The 22,648-nt window shown below is 43.9% G+C and overlaps 1 protein-coding gene across 9 annotated transcripts in view; it reads left to right on the top strand.

Moving 5' to 3' along the window:
- PSD3 (pleckstrin and Sec7 domain containing 3) overlaps nt 1-21,975 on the top strand; it is a 545,202-nt gene extending 523,227 nt beyond the window's left edge. For 7 of the 9 annotated variants that reach the window (XM_061177522.1, XM_061177515.1, XM_061177517.1 and 4 more), the window contains one exon: nt 13,793-21,975. In XM_061177522.1, coding sequence (XP_061033505.1) covers nt 13,793-14,011 — 219 coding nt within the window. In that variant the 3' untranslated portion in view covers nt 14,012-21,975. The remainder of the gene's footprint in view (nt 1-13,792) is intronic. The other 2 variants (XR_009698802.1, XR_009698803.1) reach the window with 2 other exon arrangements.
- Nucleotides 21,976-22,648: the final 673 nt, after the last annotated feature.

The raw sequence follows: 22,648 nt of genomic DNA, 5'->3' as shown, positions 1-22,648 counted from the left end.
GTAATCACTATAAAATATTAAGATATTTGACGCTTTTTTCTTCCTAAGTCTTCAAACTTTAGTATACCTTTACACTTAGGGCACATCTCGGTGTAAGGTGGCCACATTGCACGTGCTCAGGAACCGCCTGAGGCAGTGGCTCCTGTGCTGCTCAGTCCCCTGAAAAGCCAGCCGGGACTTGGAGGCCTGGTCACAAGTGGGGTGCAGGTTTCACGCATAATGGAAGAGGTGCAGCTCTTGTGCACCGTAGGACTCTACAGTAGTTTGCAGACGGTGTCGCTTCTGTCTAGCTGCCTGTGCTGTGCCTGTTGTTTACTGTTTTGATTGTTACTTCTGGGTGGGGATTCAGTAAAGAGGAGGCCCACCTGGTGTGAGCGCGGTCACTGCAGTGACTTGTGAGAAGGAAGTGCCCCTTCAGTCTCCCCACAAAGCTATTCTCATGCAAATAGTGTGAGCGGCCTCCTTCGCAATTCCCTTGGACCTTTTGGTAAGTGACCCTCCCGTCCGTTGGTTTGCTGACTGCTGGTACTGTCTGCCCTTTCCTGTGCTAACTCTGTTTTTTTATTTTTACCCAGAATACTTTATCTCTGTCTAACTACTTTAGGTTTCTTCCTACTACTTTCCATAAGAATCTGTATGCTTTTGATGTAAGAGTTTTAAAAACTTGTGTGCTTGAGCCCCTGCTCTGAGATGCAGAGGCTTTTTGGAGGGAGCAGGCTACTGCAGTTCTTTAGGTGTATCTAGTTCAGAATTACTCAATAGACTTATAACGAAAACTTAAAATGTTTTCAGAAATGTTCTTCTGGAAATATTAGGGAAAAATGATATGCAAAAATCCTATGTTTGTACAAGCCTTCTCAGTACAGCCCTCACTGGAAGGCTGGAAGCAGTTCCCCCGGTCACGGACTTGTTGCAGGAGCACCTGTCTGCCTGGACAGCTCCTGGAGGTGTGGCTCATGTGCACGAGGGACACATCGGGGCCTCTCACTGGAGGTTTCCTGCATGACCAGGTCTGGCCTTTGGCCAGTTTGTGGACAGAGTCAACCACAGCTGGTTTCGCATGTGCCTTGCCCTCCCCGGACCAGCCCTGTGTCTTCATCCATGTGTCATGCTTCCCTCCTTAGAGAGTCCTGGGAAGTTTATAGCTGCCCCTCATTCTGCCACTTGTGGAGCCTGAGACTGGAGGGGGCGAGGGACTTGCTGAGGCCTGGTCGATCAGTGTTCTGATTCCACGGGTTGAAGACACTTTACCAAGACAGGCTCAGAATTGGACACAGAACTGGTGAGATGGAAGAGAGATGTTTGAACTGGGCCCGCAGAAGGTGCAAAACTGCTTTGAGCTCAAAAGCAATCAGTATATCTTAGGGATGAAGTGTCCTGGGAAGTCAGTGGGGAAGGCAGTTTACCTTCAAAGCTTCCTCAAATCCTACTTTAAAAATTTCCTAGAAAGACTGACCTGTCCCCTTATGACAGGCATTGGCGTTTTGGGACCTGTGCACGTGACAGGCCAGCTGCCACAAAGAGTCGCGGGAGCGTGCTTCTGAGAGAAAGCGTGTGCGACTTTAGGGAATCCCAGTACAGCCAGAAGCACAAACTAAATATACACCAAGGATTAAGAGTGTGGCCTGTGTAAGAATGTTGTCATAACAAACTAAAATTTTGTTTTAGATGTGAGTTCCCTAAGGAAAAACTTAGTGAGAGACAAACTTCTAGCCCATAGGAGTTAAATTTAGCCTCTTATCCAGATAAATAGTATTTCTCTAGCTCAGGTTACTTATCTTGGGTATGTAGAAACTTGACTTCACATCTCTGTGTTTCAAGGGACAAATTTTTTTTCCATTAAACTTTTTAATCCCATTGATCCAGAGTTAATTTTCTTTTTCCAGTTAATTTTACACTCAGCTATTGTCAAAACCTTCATGCAAGGCCACGCTGGACAGGGCCCCCAGAGCCAGGAGCCTGGTGCATGGCAGGTCTGACCCATGGCTGGGTGGGAACTGGACAATTCTTGAGTTTTCCATCTAGAAAACAAACTGTGTTCTATTTTCTAAGTGAGCTTTGTGGACTTTTAAATTGAGAATTTCGAGTTTAATTTCTAAGAAGAGAAAAAAAATCTGGGTACTAATACAGACTGGGTTTATAGAAAGGGTTTCGAGAGCTGGAGAAACAAAGTGTGAAGAGTGAGAAAGGCAGCAGCGTTTTAAAAATTAGCTCTCAGAATTGGGAAAGCTCTCCTTGACACCCAAGTCCTGTTCTTCTCCACAAAGGCTGCGATGTTGCAAAGGGAAAAGCACTGCAGGGGATCTGCCTGCCTGGGCCTGGCAGCGGGGGGTCCTGGGAGGGACAAGCACGACAGGGGTGGCCATTGAGCCCTCGCTGCTCTCTGAAGGGCCTGTGGGAGCTCTGGGGGCAGAGACCAGACGCCTTAGGAGCATCAGACCAGGACCACAGGATGGAGACAAAGACACGCTCAAAACGCTTTCTACAGACCCAGTGCTTTTTGTCCGTATTAGAGTTTTTTGACCTCTTCTGCTTATATTATTGTTAGAAGTAAGCTTTTTATTTTAGTTTTGTTTTTAATTGAAGTCACAAAGTTCATTTAGAGAGCAGTCGAGCCAAAAGGTAGACTGAAATGAAACAATAGAATTCACACTGCCTCAGATTTTCCCAGAAAGCCACGAATACAAACTATACAACCTAAAAATGTGTGTATTTGCTATATTTTGGCAGTGGGTTACCATTACATGCAGAAGCCTGATAGGGGAATGGCATAGGGAAAAAACGTTAAAATTTTTTTTTTTCCTTTTTTTTTTTTTTTTTTTTTTTTGCGAGGGCTTTCTCTAGTTGTGGCAAGTGGGGGCCACTCTTCATCACGGTGCGCGGGCCTCTCACTATCGCGGCCTCTCTTGTTGCGGAGCACAGGCTCCAGACGCGCAGGCTCAGTAGTTGTGGCTCACGGGCCTAGTTGCTCCGCGGCATGTGGGATCCTCCCAGGCCAGGGCTCGAACCCGTGTCCCCTGCATTGGCAGGCAGATTCTCAACCACTGCGCCACCAGGGAAGCCCTAAAATTTTCTTTTAAAAATGTAAGTCCTAGCATAGCTTTCAGATAAGAACTTATAGAAAGCTCTGTTTTTAATGTATTGCTTTCTTAAGTTAGCAGGTAGCGGAGGGTGAGCCAGCCGGTCAAGGAGAAAGTCTGCAAGTCAATTCTGCATCGTGCTATAGAATGCAGAGTGGAGATGAGCAGTTTCTTCCAGAGCTCCTTGTTTTGTTGGCTTGTTTTAATTGTTTTGGTTTGTTTGTTTTCCAGTGTAGAGATCTAGGAGCAAAAAGTGTTTTGCTATGTACATGACATTATTGGTGTTCTTCTCTTTTCATTTTAAGCTGGCCTTTTACCCTTCCTGCCTGAGAAGGGGAAATGTCAGGAGGAAATGTATTCAGGACTTGATTGCTGGTGCAGTGAGGTCTGAAGGCAAATGGCAGCCCTAAGTTAGAATTGCCGTTGCAGTTTTCTTTTCATTTAGGCTGTTACTATTGTATTCATGTATCAGAGGTCAAAAGGAGATAGTGTTATATTAAATGAAATGAAAAATGGTATGCAGAGCTCAAGAGAAAAGAGACTGCTCGATCAGATGTGGATGTGATTAAACTTCTTTTCAAATAATAATACTCAGGATTTTTTTTTTTTTTTAGCACTTAACATTCACCTAAGCCACAGCTTACTTGGCCTTGGATACCGTATTGTTTTGTTCCTCCCTAGTAAGCATTGCTGCTAGTGAAAGGGATATTTTTCCTACATGTTTGAGAAGTATTCTTACAGGTGATTAAAGACCAACTTAATAAATTAACGTTGCAAAAAAATGTAGTAAGGAGGTTACAGAGTGAAGAAACAACTTGATTTTAGTAGAAAAAGAAGCCATTAAGCATTTGAATTGTCTTTGGCTCTTGGCGGTCACAGAAGGTTTTATGGAAAGCACAAATCTTACAAAGGAAGTTAAGGGAGAGAGCTTGCTGAATGGACAAAGCCACAAAAGCAGTGTTCAGATGCTTCTCTGCAGAGAGCAGCCACTGAGCTTGGATTTGGTAAAATCCCATCTCAATTTTCTGATAGTGGGATCAGCTCACACATTTATACTGCTATGAATCTATTCATACTGTTGGAGAATCTCTGAGCAAGGAAGCTGAGCATACAGCTTTGAATTTTTTAAGAATTGATCTGAGAATGAATCCACAGAGACTACGACAAAACCTTTAATAACGGGGCTTCCCTGGTGGCACAGTGGTTAAGAATCTGCCTGCCAATGCAAGGGACACGGGTTCGAGCCCTGGTCCAGGAAGATCCCACATGCCACGGAGCAACTAAGCCCGTGCACTACAACTACTGAGCCTGCGCTCTAGGGCCTGCAAGCCACAACTACTGAGCCCGTGTGCCACAACTACTGAAGCCCGTGCGCCTAGAGCCCACGCTCCGCAACAAAAGGAGCCACCGCAATGAGAAGCCCGCGCACCGCAATGAAGAGTAGCCCCCACTCACCACAGCTAGAGAAAGCCCACACATAGCAACAAAGAGCCAACACAGCCAAAAATAAATAAATTAAATAAATAAATTTTTTAAAAAGGGAACAACTGTGAAAATGATTTAAAAAAAAAAAAAAAGACCTTTAATAATGTGACCAAAGACAGTAACTGTCCCCAAAGCACATCGCATTCTCAGGCTCCCTCTGTCCTTCCTAATGAAAGTACACCCTGGAAGGGCCACGTAATGAAAACTAGCAAGGATTTAGGAAAGTGAATCAATGCCATAGTTAGTGGCCACCTGCCCCCAAGACTGCTCTCTTCCCTGTCACATTGCTTCCCACAGACTTGCGTTCTGCAGCCCATCTCATCTTTAACGTGCCCGATCTGGAGCTATGTTCATGCTTGCACAGTGGTTACTTTGTGGCATGAATTATATTAATTAAAACATTCATGGTTTTTTGTTGTTTCTTCTTCCCTTTTTACTATCTGCTTATGAACATTATTGTCAGAGCAAAAGTGTAACACCTCCATATTGTTATTATTTACTTGTTTAGTGTCAGCAGCAGGTTCCCTCCCATATTAATATTGATGAGGTTGCTACTCTGCCCCACAGAGCTTAGAATCTTAGGTGAGTGTTGACGTATTTACCCAAGGGTAAACGTGATCCTGGTGCATTACATGTAAGTCAGTGCAAGAGTCATCAGGCAAAGGAATTCATGTATAAATGACCATTGACAAACTCTTATCTTTTTTTTTTTTAACATCTTTATTGGAGTATAATTGCTTTACAATGGTGTGTTAGTTTCTGCTTTATAACAAAGTGAATCAGTTATACATATACATATGTTCCCATATCTCTTCCCTCTTGCATCTCCCTCCCTCCCACCCTCTCTATCCCACCCCTCTAGGTGGTCACAAAGCACTGAGCTGATCTCCCTGTGCTGTGCGGCTGCTTCCCACTAGCTATCTATTTTACATTTGGTAGTGTATATATGTCCATGCCACTCTCTCACTTTGTCACATCTTACCCTTCCCCCTCCCTATATCCTCAAATCCATTCTCTAGTAGGTCTGTGTCTTTATTCCCGTCTTGCCACTAGGTTCTTCATGACCTTTTTTTTTTTTTTCCTTAGATTCCATATATATGTGTTAGCATACTGTATTTTTAATGGATGCTTTCGTTAGAAGGTAAACTTAGAGGCTGCCCTTCATGTCAGAATGAGATCTAGTCACTAACAAATGAAGAACCACCACATGCCACACTCCAAAAGTCCAGTTTTTCACTTTTTTTTTAAAGCTCTAAGTGGGTAATAAAATTTGGTCTTCATGTACTACTACATAAGAGACGCTCAGAAAATATGTCTCTGTTTCATGAACCTCAAAAGTCTGATATAAACTACTTTTCTTTCTCTGTAGAGAGAGAGCCCCAGTCTTAAGTACGCAGCCTCAGCGCACTCTGCAGGGTTTGCGCGGGTGGCGTCTCGACAGCCGTGGTCTGGATGTGGGGGGCATAGACAAGTCTTTGCTGAGTGGTGCCACTCAGGGTCAGACCTTAGCATTTTTGTAGAAAACATGGGAATGGGGAACACTGGAGGTGAAAGAGCATCCCCTAGCGGCTACTGACGGAGGGGCTTATCAGGCATCTACCTCTGCATCTATATCCGTCGTTTTATTTTTCTAGAATTTGCCACATTGAGAGTTCAAAATATGTTTTCTATTAGATATGAGAAATTTATTTTCTCATTTGTTCCTTCTTTCCATTTATACACTCATCAAATGTTTACTTAGTGTGTACTCTGTGTTCTCTGTGCTGGGGATATATTAACAAACAAAAGCCAAGTCCTTGCCCACATGTGATTGCATTCTAGGATTGGCAGGGGGAAGATAGACAAGATTGTTTCATAAGCAAACTCTAAGGCTCATGGTGAGAATGCTAAGGAGAAAAATAATGCAGTGACCAGCGCGAAGAGCAGGTGTGGCAGTTTTAGGTCTGGATGACCAGGGAAGGCCTCTGCATAAAGGAGACATTTGAGTGAAGACCGAAAGGGGTGACAGAGGCCAGGGAATATGCCCTGTGGGTTCCTGGGGCCATGCTTCTTGGGCAGAGAGAGCAGCAGGTACTAGAGGTCTGGAGCAGGAGTGTGTCTGCTGTGTTCAAGGACAGCCAGGAGGCAGGGTGACTGGCACACAGCGTGCCTGGGGGCAGCAGTAAGACACCAGACTGGGGGGCGGGGGGCGGCACTGATGGGGGTTTCCTAGGCCAGTGTAAGGATTTGGGGTTTGGAAGGATTTTTAAGGATGAGAAGCCATTGGAGCATTTTGAGCAGATGACACACTCTCACAGTTTAGCCCATGACGCTCCTTCTAGAAGAGTGTGCATGGGGGCCAGAGAGGGAGCAGGGCGACCGGAGAGGCAGCTATCGCATTTCTCCAGGCAGAAGGTGATGGTGCTTGGTCCAGACTGGAAGTGGTGGCAGCAGAGAGAAATGGTGTGCTTCTGAATTTACTCTGAAGATAGAGGGACAGATGGATGTGGGATATGGGAGAAAGAAGAATCAAGGAGCAAAGTTTTTATTGTCAAATTTCCTTCCTCAGGATTTTAGAAGTATCTCCAGGCTGCTCCCTAGTAAATACTAGTATACTAACTAATCATTACCCAGATCCAGAAACTGCTATAGGACAATTTGTTGGCTAACTCTTACAATCTTGATATCCTACGTGTTGTAGGCTTATAGGGTAGGACCGAGAGAACTGTACTCTAGCGCCCATGGTATAGCATGGGCAAGCAACTGGTATAAAACTATTAATGGAAATAATAAAATAGTCAATGGATTTAATACTTATTATGTGACCACAGTATGGCTTAGAGTGGAATAACATCCATCAATAATTTGTTGAATATTCAGAGAAAACCCAACAAAACTACGTTACACCAAAGCCTATTAATTAAGCATATCTTTTCCTAAATAAAATTATGACAGGAAGTGCATGTACAGCTCAATTGAGATACTGTTTTTGATTGAAGTACAGTTGATGTTGCATTAGTTTCTGGTGTACAGCAATGTAATTCAGTTATAAATATATATATATTCTCTTTCATATTCTTTTCCATTATGGTTTACTATAGGATATTGAATATAGTTCCCTGTGCTATGCAGTAGGTCCTTGTTGTTTATCTATTTTATATATAGTAGTTTTATATAATATTTGCTAATCCCAAACTCCTAATGTATCCCCTCCCCCTTTCCCCTTTGGTAACCATAAGTTTGTTCTCTGTGTCTGTCAGTCTGCTTCTGTTTTGTAAATAAATTCATTTGTATCATATTTTAGATCCCACATATAAATGATATCATATAATGGCACTATTTCATTCTTTTGTATGGCTGAGTAATATTGCAGTGTGTGTGTGTGTGTGTGTGTGTGTGTGTACCCTACATCTTCTTTATCCTTTCTGTTGATGGACACTTAGGTTGCTTCCATGTTTTGGCTATTGTAAATAGTGCTGCAATGAATATTGTGGTACATGTCTCTTTTTGAATTATGGTTTTCTCTGGGTATATGCCCGGTAGTGGGATTGCTGGGTCATATGGTAATTCTATTTTTAGTTTTTTAAGGAACTGTCATACTGTATTCTATAGTGGTTGCACCAATTTACATTCTCACCAACAATGTAGGAGGGTTCCCTTTTCTCCACACCCTCTCCAGCATTTATTATTTGTAGACTTTTTGATGATGGCCATTCTGACCGGTGTGGGGTGGTACCTCATGGTAGTTTTAATTTGCATTTCTCTAATAATAAGCGATGTTGGGCATCTTTTCACGTGCCTCTTGGCCATCTGTCTGTCTTCTTTGGAGAAATGTCTATTTAGGTCTTCTGCCCATTTTTTGATTGAGTTTTTTTTTTTATTATTGAGTTTTATGAACTGTTTGTTTATTTTGGAAATTAAGCCCTTGCCAGTCAATTGGGATGTTGTTTTTATGAGTGAGTCCAAGCTGAGTGTTGACCGTTTTATTAGTCTGCAAATAATAGAAAACTTGACTACGTTTTTAAATAGTATAAACATTCTTTATCTCACCTAAGAAAACTCGAAGTAGATGGTCACTGGCTGCTTGAGAGTTGCCACCAAAGATGTATGATCTTTCTAAATTTCTGATTTGCTATCCTTAGCACATTGGCTTTTTTGTTTTCATGCTTATCGTTTCATGGTTTCAAAGTGCCTGCCGTAGCTCCGAACATTTCATTTCCCAACTTTTATCAGAGCACCAAAAACTGCTTCCATGGAAGTACCCTAGTCAGCTCTCCTTACATGTCACTGGCCAGGTCTAGGTCACAGGGCTGCAAGGTCGACTGGCAAGGGGATGAGGGTTATCCGATCTGGGTTAGACCACGATTCCTGTCCTGGGGTTAGGCTAGAACATGACACCCTCAGTGAAAAGCACAACTCCGTTAGCTGCAAGAGGAGGCTGCTAGGGAAGCAGCAAACAGTGTTTGCTGCTCTGTCCTCTACCAGCTTCTTTGGCTGAGATTGACCATTGGAACATGACCCTCAGGTTTTCAGTCTCTGAACTGGCACATCAGGTTAAAAAGTGATTGAGAAGTACACTTCCTGCTGCTGCTCTGCTTTTCCCTAAACACCAGCTCTAACCTAAAAAAAATTTCAGGATTAGTCTTAGAAAAAAGAGTCATGTCTTCTCCGAAAGGAAAAAAGGAAATAAACCCTCCCAAAGATGCCACATGGCTGCATTGTTAGGAAGAAGTCTGACTTTCCCACCCCAGCGGGGAGAGCCAGGAGAGGTCTTGGAGAAGGATTTTGAGGGCAGTCCTAACCCTTCACTCCTCGGGCTGCATTCAGAGCTGCCTGTCTTTGCTCAGAGGCAATCGTTTTTTGGCCCCAAAGCCTCTGGATAGAGGTTTACAAATTGGGTGCGTCTGTAATCCCGGAAGAACGTAGATCGCAGTCCTTCCAGTAGTCCTGAAGAGTCCTGAGATGAAAGATAAGCTGTCCTAAAATAGTTTAAAGAGGAATTTGGCTTGGCCACAGAGAATGGTAGAAAGCAAAGCTGTATTACTGGGTTTAGTAGCCTCTGTCCCTGTAAGCCCTTTTAACTCAGAAATAGAGCACAGCCATTGGAAGTTCCTAAACAAACCCACATTGTTTTTCTCCTTATTTCTCTCAACATCTGAGCAGTCCTGGTTGCCGGCCCCTGTTCACCCTTTGCTTTGCTTTGTCTTTTCTTCTCATCTGATGATTCATGTACTGCCACTCCTCTGTACTCTGCCTTTTGTTTGTTGATTGACACACTGATGTAATTTATGGGGGCAACAGCTTTGCAGCTGGAGCTGTAAAATGAGTGGATGAAATTGCTTTTCTTTTTGCATTTTTTTGGTGAATTTTCCCAATAATGTCAGTTTCTTCAAAAGCTAGTAGAAAATGGCCCAGTCACCTTTTCTCCTTTTGTCCCCTTTCAAGTCATCTCAAAAAATTGTCCTTCATATCCCTTTTATTGTATAGATGCCCTAGTTTTGTGAAATAGTATGCCTCACATTGATTTTCTGAATGTATTTTTAAACTGTCTTTAGATCATTTTACTAAACCTTATTCATATTAAAATGCAGTTCTTTCCTGCATTTTAATCTTGCCACCAAGGCAGTTTAGAGACAGATTAAGTCTCTAAATTCCTAGAATGAATATGACTTTAGATTTCACTGATGCATAGACCACTGTGTAATACTGATGACATATTTTTTATTAGCATATGCCCTTATTAAACCCTTATGTATTGATAGCTTTCTGAGAAAAGATTAGTATTTTATTCCTTTGTTACTTCTTTACTAAAATTGGAATGTGTATCAATTAGTGATGCTTTCATCTGCAATGAACAGTACCTGAGGCACATGAAAAGGTGCTCAACATCGCTAATCATCAGGGAAATGCAAATCGAAACCACAGTGAGATATCACCTCACACCTGTCAGAATGGCTATCATCAAAAAGAACACAAATAACAAATGTTGGCGAGACTGTGGAGAAAAGGGAACCCCCCTACAGTGTTGGTGGGATTGTAAATTGGTGCAGCCACCGGGGAGGGATAAATTAGGAGTTTGGGTTTAACAGATACACACTACTATATATAAAATAGATAAACAACAAGGACCTACTTACTGTATAATAGCACAGGGAACTATATCCAATATCTTGCAATAACCTATAAAAGAATATATATATTCTTTTTCAGATTTATATAAAACTGAATTACTTTGCTATACACCTGAAACTAACACAACATTGTAAGTCAACTCTACTTCAGTTAAAAATAAAATTGGTGCAGCCACTGTGGAAGACAGTATGGCAGTCCCTCAAAAAACTAAAAACAGAACTACCATGTGATCGGCAATTCCCCTTCTGTGTATATATCCAAAGAAAATGAAGACACTAATTCAAAAAGATAATGCACCCAATGTTTATAGCAGTATTATTTACAATTGCCAAGATACGGAAGCAGCATAAGTGTCCACCAACAGATGAATGGATAAAGAAGATGTGGTATATATACAATTGAATACCACTCAGTCATAAAAAAGAATGAAGTCTTACCATGTGTGACAACATGAATGGACCTAGAGGGTGTTATGCTTCATGAAATAAGTCAGAGAAAGACAAATACAATATGACTTCACTTATACGTGTAATCTATTAAAAACAAAACAGATGAACAAACATAATAACAGAAACAGAGTCATAGATACAGAGAACAAACAGGTGGTTGCCAGAGGGGAGAGGTATAGGGTGAGGAGAGAAATAGGTGAGGGAGATTAAGAGACACAAACTTCCAGTTGCAAAATAAATGAGTCAAGGGTATGGGGAATATAGCCAATAACTATGTGATATCTTTGAGTGGTGACAGTTGGTAACTAGACTTATCATGGTGATCATTTTGAAATGTATAGAAATGTTGAATCACTATGTTGTGTAATAGGAACTAACATAGTGCTGTAGGTCAATTATACATCAAAAAGAAACAAACGAATAAACAGACTCATAGAAAAAGAGAATAGAATTCTGGCTGCCAGTTGGGAGGGGGAAATTGGATGAAGGCAGTCAAAAGGTACAAACGGCCAGTTATAAGATAAATAAGTACTAGGTGTGTAATGAAACACATGATAAATATAATTAGCACTGCTGTATGTTATATATGAAAGTCATTAGGAAAGTAAATCCTGAGTTCTCATCACAAGGAAAAAAAAAATTTTTCGATTTCTTTAGTTTTGTATCTATATGAAATGATGGATGTTCACTAAACTTTTTGTGATCATTCTTTCATGATGTATATAAATCAAATCACTGTGCTGTATACCTTAAACTTATACAGTGCTGTGTGTCAATTATATCTCAAAAGAAACTAGAAGAAAAAAATGTGGCAGAAAAAACCATTACCTGATTAACAGTGGCTTAACCCCAAAGGCTATTTATTATTCATACTAAACAAGACAGTCAGAGGTAGTAAGGACTTTGAGAGTTGGACCCAGCTCATTGTGTCATCAAGAACCCGGGCTCTTTCTGTCTTTCCATTTCCCCTCAGGCCTAGCATGTTGTCCTTTTGCCTTCACGCCTGCTGCCTCATGTCACAGGGTTACAGCTTTAGGAATCACATCCATGTCAAGGAAGGAATAAGAGTGAGGGGCTGGCACCAGTGGCTTCTCCTCTCAAGCCTGCCCCTTTCATCAGAAAGCAAAATCGCTTTCACAGAAGCCCCCCAGGAGAGTTCTCCTTATATCTCAGTGGCCAAAATATCACACAGCCCATCTTAGCTGCAAGAGTGTCTGGGAAAGTAAGTATTTGGTTTTATCAACAGTGGGAGGGACATAGGAGAAGAGGGGAGTTGAAAATGGCTTTTGATGGCCAAACCTACAGAGTCTCTCAGAGTTGTCATCCTAAAATACACATTCCTGCATATATTTTCATACCCAGGAAGGAAATGCAGCTTAAGAGTGTGGGTTCTAGAGTCCAAATCCCAGCTTCACTTCTTTACTATCTTGGACTTATCTCTGCCTCTATTTCCTTTACTGTAAAACAGGGATAATAACGTACCAATTGTATATGATTCTTGTGTTAATGCCCTCAGGTTAGCCTGTGGGCACCCCATAATGTAATCATTGTCAACCAAAGCTTGGCACCTCAACATGGCTACTGACCAAACCCAGAGCAAGCTTAATGACTAGCAGCTTTTCCTTACTTTTGAACCAAACAACTTGAAAGAGTAGCTTCAAGTAGCTTCAGCTTCATAATTATTAACTTAAAACAGATATATAAAATCTCAATTTGACCAGAAAAATCCCTAAAAGACTTAGAGTTATAAAAGACTTTGCTGCCTTTGTTGGGACAATTTATAACTGTGCTGTTCTTTTGCTTAGAAAGAAAATACTTTAGGCCTTCTACAGATCCTTCATGTGTGGAAGCAGTATGATGAGAGACTTATTTTGACTAGAATCTACCAAATCGAGAATCTGAGACCCTTCTGTAATTTGTACTATGTACACAATAGCTCTATATAGTGACTCAGATACAAACTTAAGAAAAGAAAAGCAGCACCAATAAAGGTTAGAGAAAAAAATCTCTGCAGTGTTCTTCTCAATTATTCTTAGAAAAAGATACCCAGAGACAAGAAAATCAAGGAGCCGTTTAAAACATAGTAGACACTCAATGAACAGTTGATGAAAAAAATTGTGTAGAATGAAGAACAGCATCAGGAAATAATTTGAAGCTTTGCAAGAAACCATAGTACTCTGAGAAGCTGGTAATCCTAGCAGAAAAGCCGTAGCAGGAAACCCAGAGCAGCTTGTAGGAAGTGTTAGTGGGCCCGTAGGGGACAGGAGTATAGGTTCACCACCAACTGCTTCCTCAAGTTGGGAGTAAAGAACCGCACCCCAGCCAGGTTCAGGGGAGGCCTCGGCCACGGCCTTGTGGGGCGGCCCCAGTGGCTGCAGGCCTGAGCCTGAGAGCCATCTGGTCCCCAAAACCAGAGGCCGCAGCTCTTCCAACTCACACTTTCTTGTGCTGAGTGTTCAGGAAGCAGGCTTCCTCCATCTCATAGCTGTTCCTGCAGAATGCAGAACAAAGGAGAACTCAGATTCTATCTTTATCTCTTACCAAATCGATGAACCATCAGTCAGCCTCCTGAGCTGCCAGCCCTGCCCTTCGGGAAGTGAGCTTGCTGGCGCCTTGCGCCGTGTGCCTGTGACAGTGTACTGACCCCTCTTCTCTGACTCCCCGCAGAAAACCCGCTATGAGATGTATGTCCGCCTTCTGAAAGAGGGGGGCCTGGAGCTGCTGAGTAGCAGCGGTGGAGGGGGCGCCGCGGGCCTGAAGAAGTCGCACTCCAGCCCCTCACTGAACCCAGATTCATCTCCGGTCACCGCCAAGGTCAAGAGAAACGTGTCGGAGAGGAAAGACCACCGACCTGAAACTCCAAGCATTAAGCAAAAAGTCACTTAGAATCCATCTGCGGCCAGGAAGTGCTGGTCGTGGAGCAAAATAGAGTTTTTCAAGATCTTTCTGGTGAATCCGTGAATATATTTAAAAAAAAGTCTGTGACTAAATGGTGCATTAGTAACCTTTCCTATTGTATATTTTTGTTAGTTTCTGTACAGATTGTCTCTTTGCTCTTGATTTCTTTGCTTTGATGATTTCTGCTACCTGATAACTAATGCACCTTTTGTGAGGGGAGGGGATCATGATTTCAGAATGGATTATGTATCGCTTCTCCCTCAGGGTTCTCTCATTTGCACTCTGCTCAGTTGTTTTGTGTGTTCTCAAATCAGCTGTTACACTTTTTTTAAAGGTTAAAGATTTAATCCATTGTGAAACACTTAACTGGACAAACTTTGTAGTTTAGAAAATTCTAGCTGGAGCTAATATAAGCCTTTTCATGTGAAATCTTGCCCAGTCACAGAGGTGGAATCCAGCGCTCGCGCTCGCAGAGGTTCAGTTAAGAGTTACAGTCACGGGAGGTGCCACTCCCCTGTGAGGCCTCACGCATCCGAGCGCTTAGTGTTGAGTCCGGCCCTGCTGGTGGGGGTAGAGGCGGGCAAGGACCTCAGGACTGGGGAATTTAAGAAGCACATTAGCTCGCTTGAAGTGTAGATTCCATTTCAGCCAAGCAAGGAAGGAGGAAGTGGCGTCTTTTGAAGGCAGAGGCAAGGTGGCCCAAAGTTCATTTTGTTTTCTAAAGGATAGTGGCAACAATGGACTCGGGGGCTGCAGCAACGAGCTGTGTTTTTGATCTGCAGGAAATCGTTACCTCACTCCCACAGGGTCTAGACAAGGAATCCAGAGCCGTCTGTGGTGGATATCCTGCCATCCGGGAATTAGGTTCTTTTATATATATAGGCATGGTGTTGTCTCCTGATTGTAAGAATTTGGGGTCTTCCTAACAAAATAATATCAAAATGGAGCCCCTTTCATTCTTTCCTTAACAAAGCAAAATAGGGAAGGAAAAAGTTGTTTTTCCCTATAGTTGTTTGGCAATAGAATGTTGATTCTTTACAATAAATCTGAAAGGAATAAAATCTGAAGGGATTATGGCTGGAAAACTGAGGAATCTCCTGGTGACAAACACAGAGTCCCTTAGTCTGTTCTTGTCTCTGTCTCTGTGAAGCCGCTTCACCCTGCTGCACTGAACTGTCCCCTAAAATAAATCCTTGATTCTAAATCATTTCTTTGTATCTGCTCAGAGCAGTCATAAGCTTATTCCAGGGACAGTCCCTTTGAAATTCAGGGTGATAAACAGAACATTCTCTTACTGAGGAGGAGAAAGGAGTGAAAATTGAGCCCACTGTGAGTTAGAACTTTCTGATTTTGGAACCTGAAAACTTTGTGATCCTTAAACCTAGAATCTCCACAAGTTCAGAGCGAATGGAATTACTTTGAATGTTCTTTTCTCTCCCACAGAGATTTGCTCTTTTCTGCTCGGTTTACTAGTTAAGGTGCTGTGTGACCAGAGGCTCAGGGACTCTGCGTGGATAGCATGGCTCCGGGGAATTAAAGAAAACCTGCTCCTAAACCATGGTACTTTCTAGTGGTATTTTGTTCCGATGCACCAGTATTTATACAGGACTATTTATTAACATGCACTTCCTTCAGCTGTAGAAATGCCCATATTTGCTGGTGCCCAGAAAAGAGAAACCCCTCCCTAAGGTTGTAGCTGCTTGCTTTGTGGTGTTTTTGCCACACATTTGAAAAACTCCTTCTAACCCTCTATCTTGTTTATTAGGTAAAGGCAGTGACTAAATTTGTTTCAACACCTAGAAACAAACAGGGTAGTTACCAACATGGCCCATGTACCTGATTCTTTCTTTGTAGCTTCTGGCTGAATCCAAGGTTTCTACAAGGGAATAGTCTTTCTTCCTAGAATCTGAATCATCAGTGTGTGTGCTTTCTGCCTAGATCTTTATCCTAAGCAGGGGGGAGAGAGGTACCTAGACCATATCATCTCTGAGCTTCAATAACTAAAGAAAAATCAACATCCCTGACTGGCTTGAATGTGTGTGCTCCCAGTATGCGTGTGTGTGTGTATGTCGAATGTCTCCGTGTGTGTCACTTAGAGTCTGTACCAGACGTGGAATGGTACCTTGCTGCAGTGTTTAGACACTCGAGCAGCTCTGAAATGCCCGGTCAGCATCAGCACCACGACGGCATTGTGCTCACTGTATGACTCACTAATGTTCTCTCCAAGAACGTCTGGATATGCTAATAGAGAGACAGATGAGAAGGGCACTTTTGAAGCTGTGGTATATACTGTGTTCCCATAGTTTATCTTGAAAAACAACTGCAAAGGTTACTTTGTGAGCCAGGATCCCAGACTGCCGTTGTTAGGGGATGGGCTGAGAACACCTCCCCCTGAGGCCTCTGGACTGTCTGGTGCCAGTGCCCCTCGCAGGCCAAGAGCTTATCCTGTAGGAGACAAGGCCCCTCCTGTGACAGGATCCTGAGAGCCTTGCCCATAGCCAACCAGGGTCTCCTTTGTGATCATTTCTTTCCCGTGGGGTCTAGTCAGGAGACATGACTGAAGACCTTCCCCTTCACAGTTCCTCCACACCTGCCACCCAGTTCACGGTACAGGGGAGCCCCCTCCTTCCCTTCTGAAGGTACTGCCCCCCATCCCTCACCCATCCCTCAGTACCGGGAGCCTTGCGATCTCTCTCCATCTAATAAGTTATTATTCCTCTTCGCAGAAATAGACCTAATGTTAATTTTTAGTATAGAAAATCTTGAGAGTCATCAAAATACCTTGGTGACAGTCTTGTTGCCGAATTGTCCATAGAAGCAGCCGTGTGCGGAACTGAAGTGTCTCAGGGTGTGTTCCCCCACCTCACATGTTGACATTTACAGGGAGGGGTCAGGAATTCCTTGTTAGCAGTCGAAACCTAATTACTAGCATGCAAGAGTCCTTATTTTATTGCCAGCCATAGACATTATTTGAAGTTTGCCTTTTACAGACATCATTTGCTGACTCTTAGTAATGCCTGATTAAACCAAGCAACACTTCTGCACATTTTAATTGCCTCGCGTGGAGAGTCGTCTGGGGGACTGCAGTCCTGGACCGGATGAACCTTTTCTGTTGCTCTTGCGTAAAGAGGATGGAGAGCACCTGTGCAAGACCGTCTTTGCTTCTGCGGCTGTGATCCTCATTCCAAAGATGAGTGTTTCCTGGTCAGAAGTGACGTGAGGGAGTTAATTCTGGGAGAGAAAAATTGGCTGGCTCTCCAAGGCCAATCTAGGGTTGGTCTCTTGTGTTCGTGTTTCACCCTGTGGCCAAAGCACAGAACCCCTGAGGCTGGAGAGGGGTTTACATACCCAGCAGGGAAGGAGCCTCCTGCCGGCCCCAGCCTGTTGTCCTTCCAGCACAGAAAGAGCCGGGGAAGACATTCTTAGGTAGGGCAGGGCTTGCTTTGGCCTGGAGCTGCACCTCTTCTCTGCCTTTATCCCTAATCATAGACAATTGGAAGAAAATTGACCTTAAAGAAGTTTCTCCATTGTCTTACTTGGAACACTTTCTTGGGTATAGATAGTGGTCACTGGAATTTGATTCTTTGGCACTTTTCCTTGTAGTCACCCGTTAAGCTTTTTTAAGGCCAAGTTCACAGGGCATTCTCAGTCTTGTGGTCCAAAGCTCTGTAGTGTAGCTCTTGTGGACCGGGCCAAGAGTTCAGCAGGTGGGGAGCCACCTTCCTTAGCTGCAACAATGGACAACCTCCTGATCCCTTCACTTTTCAATTGTCAGAATTTTTGCAATTATAAGATTAATGCTGTTAAACAGGAATCAAAGTGGCACCCAGGACTTGTTCACAGTAGAGCCTGGTTAATGACTAGTGTGACTTGAGCTTAACTAGCACCTGCTTTTCTCACTGAGTGTCTGAGTTACTCTGACAGAAGATCAGCTTTTGTAAGGAGATGAGCCTCTGGGCCTTCCTGGTTCCAAAGCTTTCTGGCTGTCTCTTCTCCCAGGCCAACTGCTCACCCTGGGCAACAGGTGTCTCCATTGGCCTTGGACATCTTATAGTACCAAGTTACCCAGAGGACTTCAGAGACCAGTAGCTCACACAGAATAACCCAACAGTGATGAAAGGTGCTTTGTCACTGCTTCTGCTCTCTTTTCAGTGTCTCTCAAAAGGAGGACCAAGGTCCAAAGCCATTGCCATTTTCCTTTTGTGCCCAGAGTACCCAAAGCCCGAGCGGGCAGCCTCTGCCTAGGACAGTGAGTGGCCAGTGCCTCCAGAGAGAATGTCTTCAGAGAGAGAGTGCCAGTAAAGATGTGGATCTGCATGACAGTCTGTGGACTTGACTGCAACAGCAAGAAAATATCGCAAGTTAAGTAGTTGTATATACAGTAGGTTTCCTTAGGTCTCTTTGGCTCATCCTTTGTAATTTACGTGTGTATCTGTAGTGTTGCAGGCTTTTGGAGAATATTGATAGTATGTCAGGCATCAAATAGTATGCCTTCCGTCACCTGCCAATGTCGTAGTTGTGGGTATTTATAGTTGTATGTATCTATATGTATCAATGTGTAGATTGTACATCAGTATACGGTATATGTACATCAAATTTATTTTTGTCCTTAACCAGTGTGATATGAAAAGCAAGTAAAAACCTCATAGGACTGAATATATAATGCAGTTTTTGAGAGTCTATACAGTGGTACTGTTTTATTAAACTTAAATTCAAATGATATTTTGATTAATTTTTTTAATGATTAAGATTTTATGCTAGAAAGTTTCGTCTGTGAGCTTTGAATCACCAGAGCAAAAATGGCTCTGAACTAACTTTGTTAAACTATTTCAGTGTCCTGTGTACAATACCCGGGGTGGGGCTGTAGCTCATTATAATTTGAAATATACAGAAAGAAAGGGGAAAAAAAAAAAACACAGGCAACCTGTGCAGTCTTAGTAACTTCAGTATTAAGAGCACTTAAACATAAAGTCAGACTGACAATTTGGGGCTTATTACAAAATGTGATGCTTTAAAGCACACGTTCTTTATTGCTGTAATTAGTCCAGAAAAATAGAGCTTTCAGAAGAATTAGCTAAGTGCCCAGCGTATCATTTATGTACCTGTGTCTGTTTTACAGCAGCTCAAACCACCCTCCTAGCACTGCGTCCTCATCCTCTTCACCTTAAAGAACTATCGCCAGCCCTGCAGTAGATCAGGGCTTCCGGAGATCTGGGACTGCCCTCCAGGCCTGCGGTTGCACAAATTAGCATCTAGACACAGGTAAAAGAACTTTAGGACAGGCTATGGGCCAGGTTAAAACTTTAGTATTTTTATACTTAGGTCTCTTTTCCGGCCTCTCCCCAAAGAAGAGCCACTGGCCTTAGTTGTCTGAGCTTACTGCCTATCTTACAGTATATAAGTATTAGATAACTAGAGATTAAAACTTTATTAGCCAGCATGTTGGTATATTTAAAGCAAAACTGAGTGTGTGTGAGTGAGTGGTCGAGTGCAGTGTATTCGTCTACGCACACTGCCTGTCGTTCCTCGTGTCCAGTTTAGAGGGTGGGAGTCGTGGGCTGGGAGGCTCAGCTCCGGCTCCAGGCTGCAGTAGTGGTGGTGGTTACACTTGCGTTTTTTTAATTAACTCTGCAGTCTCAAACCGTTTTTGCCAGTGTATCCTATTTCCTCATCTGTTTTTGACCACGCCGTGAGTTGGCTCTGTGGCTGCGCAGCAGGGTCTCTGTTCCACAAGGGTGTGTTTCCTTCTAAGAACTATAGTGATTTACAGAAGCGTCCATTTGACTCAGAAATCATATACAAAAGGAGTAGCAAAATTTAAAAGTTTCACTTTGGAGCTTAATCATTTGAAATGTTTGGACTTTTAATATAAAGCCAAGTAACCATTTGGCATGGATAATATCTCCTCTGCAGAGAGTATGCATGCTCATTGCTTTTTAATGCCATTAGGACCCTTTCTTAAGCTGTAGGAACAAGAGTCAAAGTGGGGGTGTGGGGAGTGTGGGAGCCGCTTGCCTTCCGCTGAGGAAGACGTGCTGTGGCCTGTCCTCCGCTCCGAGAGATCTGGCGCACGTGCGGCCTCGGCAGTATGTACATGCACTTGCACACGTGTACACAGCGAGTGTCCTAAGTGACATAAACTTGAGACCCAGAGCACCCGAGTGGTCCGAGAGGTGTGGACCGAGGCGACAGCGGCCCGCAGGCCCCTCCCGGGCGGGCGGGAGTTGGAGCCCCGCGTCTGACCTTGAGACGCTGTGCAGGGAGGCGGGTGGCCGGCAGTCGGGGGACGCTCATCTCCTGTCCGGTGGACCTTCGCTCCCCGGCGTCCCGCAGTGGCTGGCGTGGCCATCGTCCCCAGTGGCGCTGCTGCTCGCTCTCCAGCTGGTTCCTTTGAGAAGGGAGTACGGGGAAGGGGGGGCACGGCCCGCCCCCCGCCAGCCTCCCCTCTGAGCTGGTGGTGGGGCTGGAAAGGGGAGGGGCCTGGCCACGATGGGTTTCCCTTCGCAGGGTGGAGGCTCAGCTTTCACGAATAGTGCTATAAAAATAAGCACCTTATTGTCAATTCCTGAAAATGCTGGTTACTAGGGAGAATTTTGGAGTTCCCCTTACCGTTTCCCCGAGCGCCCCCCGGGGAGCCCCAGGCACAAGCTCAGTTCAGGACCCACTGTGGGCCTGGGCTCCTGCTGGGACGCCACCTCAGAGGCCAGCATGCACCTCTCTGCAAAGAGGGGCTCCTCCCAGCCTCCCTCCTCCTGGGCTCCTAGGAGCCCAGGGTTGGTCCATGTGCGCCTTCCCTGGCTGCAGGGATCCAGCTGTCCTCATGGGCTGACCCTGCTGAGGGTGACCGAGTCACTGCAGTGACGCTTGACAAAGGTATTAAACAATTCTCTGACTGAAGCCAAGACCGTATATGTTGCCTTTGCAAGAAACAAGATGGCAGGTTGAACTGTAACCGGGGATGGATGATCTCTTTGCCTTTGCACTTGATTTCTGGAAATGGATAAGGTTTCTTTTCCGCGGAAGCGTTAAGGGACGCAGCCCGCTGCTGCGCGGTTCTCCCCAGGCCCCATGAGCCCTGCTGAGCAGAGGCCTCAGTGCCTCCCTGCATTCCTTCTCCCCCCCACCCCCCCGCCCGCCACTGGCTTCGGAGCCTGTTCCTAGAGCAGAAGTTGACGCAGTGGAGAGCTGGAACCGCAGCCTTGATTGCTGTAGGGCAGGCAGAGGGCAGAGGTTTGTATCCTTTAATATAAAACGAGCTTTGAACTTTTCCAGCCTATTAACTGGGTTATGTTTACTGGGGTTCAAACTAATTGGCAGAGTGGGTCAGTCCCTTACCTTCAGAGCTTTCTCCACCAGTCACTTCAGTTCCATTGTAGTCCCGGTGCCATATGTCCCTGAAATCGTGAAAGTAATTAGTGATAAAATAGCAGCCTACTCCTTTTCAGTGGCCAGACTGTCAGCACTGGCAGACTTGGGTGAGCCCGTGGCACCGACTCCTTAGGAAACCTGTTCCTCCTCGCCCACCAGGCTCGAGAAATGCTGTCTCCTAGAGAATCACGGGATTTACGGTGGTCATCTTTTGAATGGAACAGTACTTTATGTGGATATTGTTAAAGTGTTTAAAGAATATTTTGAAAATTAAGTTTACATTTTACGATCGCTTTATTTTTTATTAAAATGGTTGTATATAGATATTACCCTATCTCACCGTTGTTGAAGGAAAGCTAACCGTGCAGACCAGTGAGTCACCTGATGTGTATAGAAGCTGTGATGTATAGAGTACATTTCTCTACTGTGTAAATGCTCATGAATATAACTGTTCCTGTGTTTTTATAAGTTGGGGATAATTTGTTGTTTTACAGCAACAAAATTTATTGCATTTAAATGGTTTTTATGTAATAGAAATCATGCAAAATAGTGAAGGATTTAAAATATGTATATGATATATGTAAATGTACAAACTTTAGAAAGAAATAAATCCAACAAATTTCAGTCATTTTGGGGAATGTTCTTATTTGCTTATTTATTAAGCAGCTAGTTTGAGCCCCAATTAGTTAACAACTAACACAGCACAGTACATACACCCCCTCGCATAAAAAGCCAACCACAAGCCCCACAGTGAGAGTTGGCTGGGGAGGTGAGAAAGTCACATTGTCAACCCTGCCTCCCTCCGCTGGGCACTGTGAACGTGTGTGTGCGAAGCCTGCTGCTGCCTTCATCAGGGGCTCTGAGGGGGGAAGGATGAAGCTTTTTGAAGTAATTTCAAGGATCTACACGCGTCCCACTCCAGCCTTCTCACCAAGGCAGAGGGGCCGAGGGGTGATTGTCGCCCTAACGTGCAATGCTCACCCCTGCTCTGTGGAGCCTCGTGTGTGCATGTGGGTTCTCTTAACCTAACTTGATGCCCAAAATAACATGTTAACTTGGAAAATGAGAAAAATGAAATTCCACCCCAATCACTTAACTTCTGCATATTGGAGATATTGGAGACCAAAACCCTGAGGAGTGACTCTCACAGGGATGGATGGCTGGAGGGCAGGGGAGGGCCTGGGCTGCCACCAAAACTCCTCAAGTGTGAATCCCCTTATACAAATACTGAATCATGTCACACACATGGAAGTAATA

This window comes from Eubalaena glacialis, chromosome 20 (assembly GCF_028564815.1).
Source record: "Eubalaena glacialis isolate mEubGla1 chromosome 20, mEubGla1.1.hap2.+ XY, whole genome shotgun sequence".
Classification (NCBI taxonomy): domain Eukaryota; kingdom Metazoa; phylum Chordata; class Mammalia; order Artiodactyla; family Balaenidae; genus Eubalaena; species Eubalaena glacialis.
Note: the sequence above shows the minus strand (reverse complement) of the source record. Positions and strands in the feature narration are given on the sequence as shown.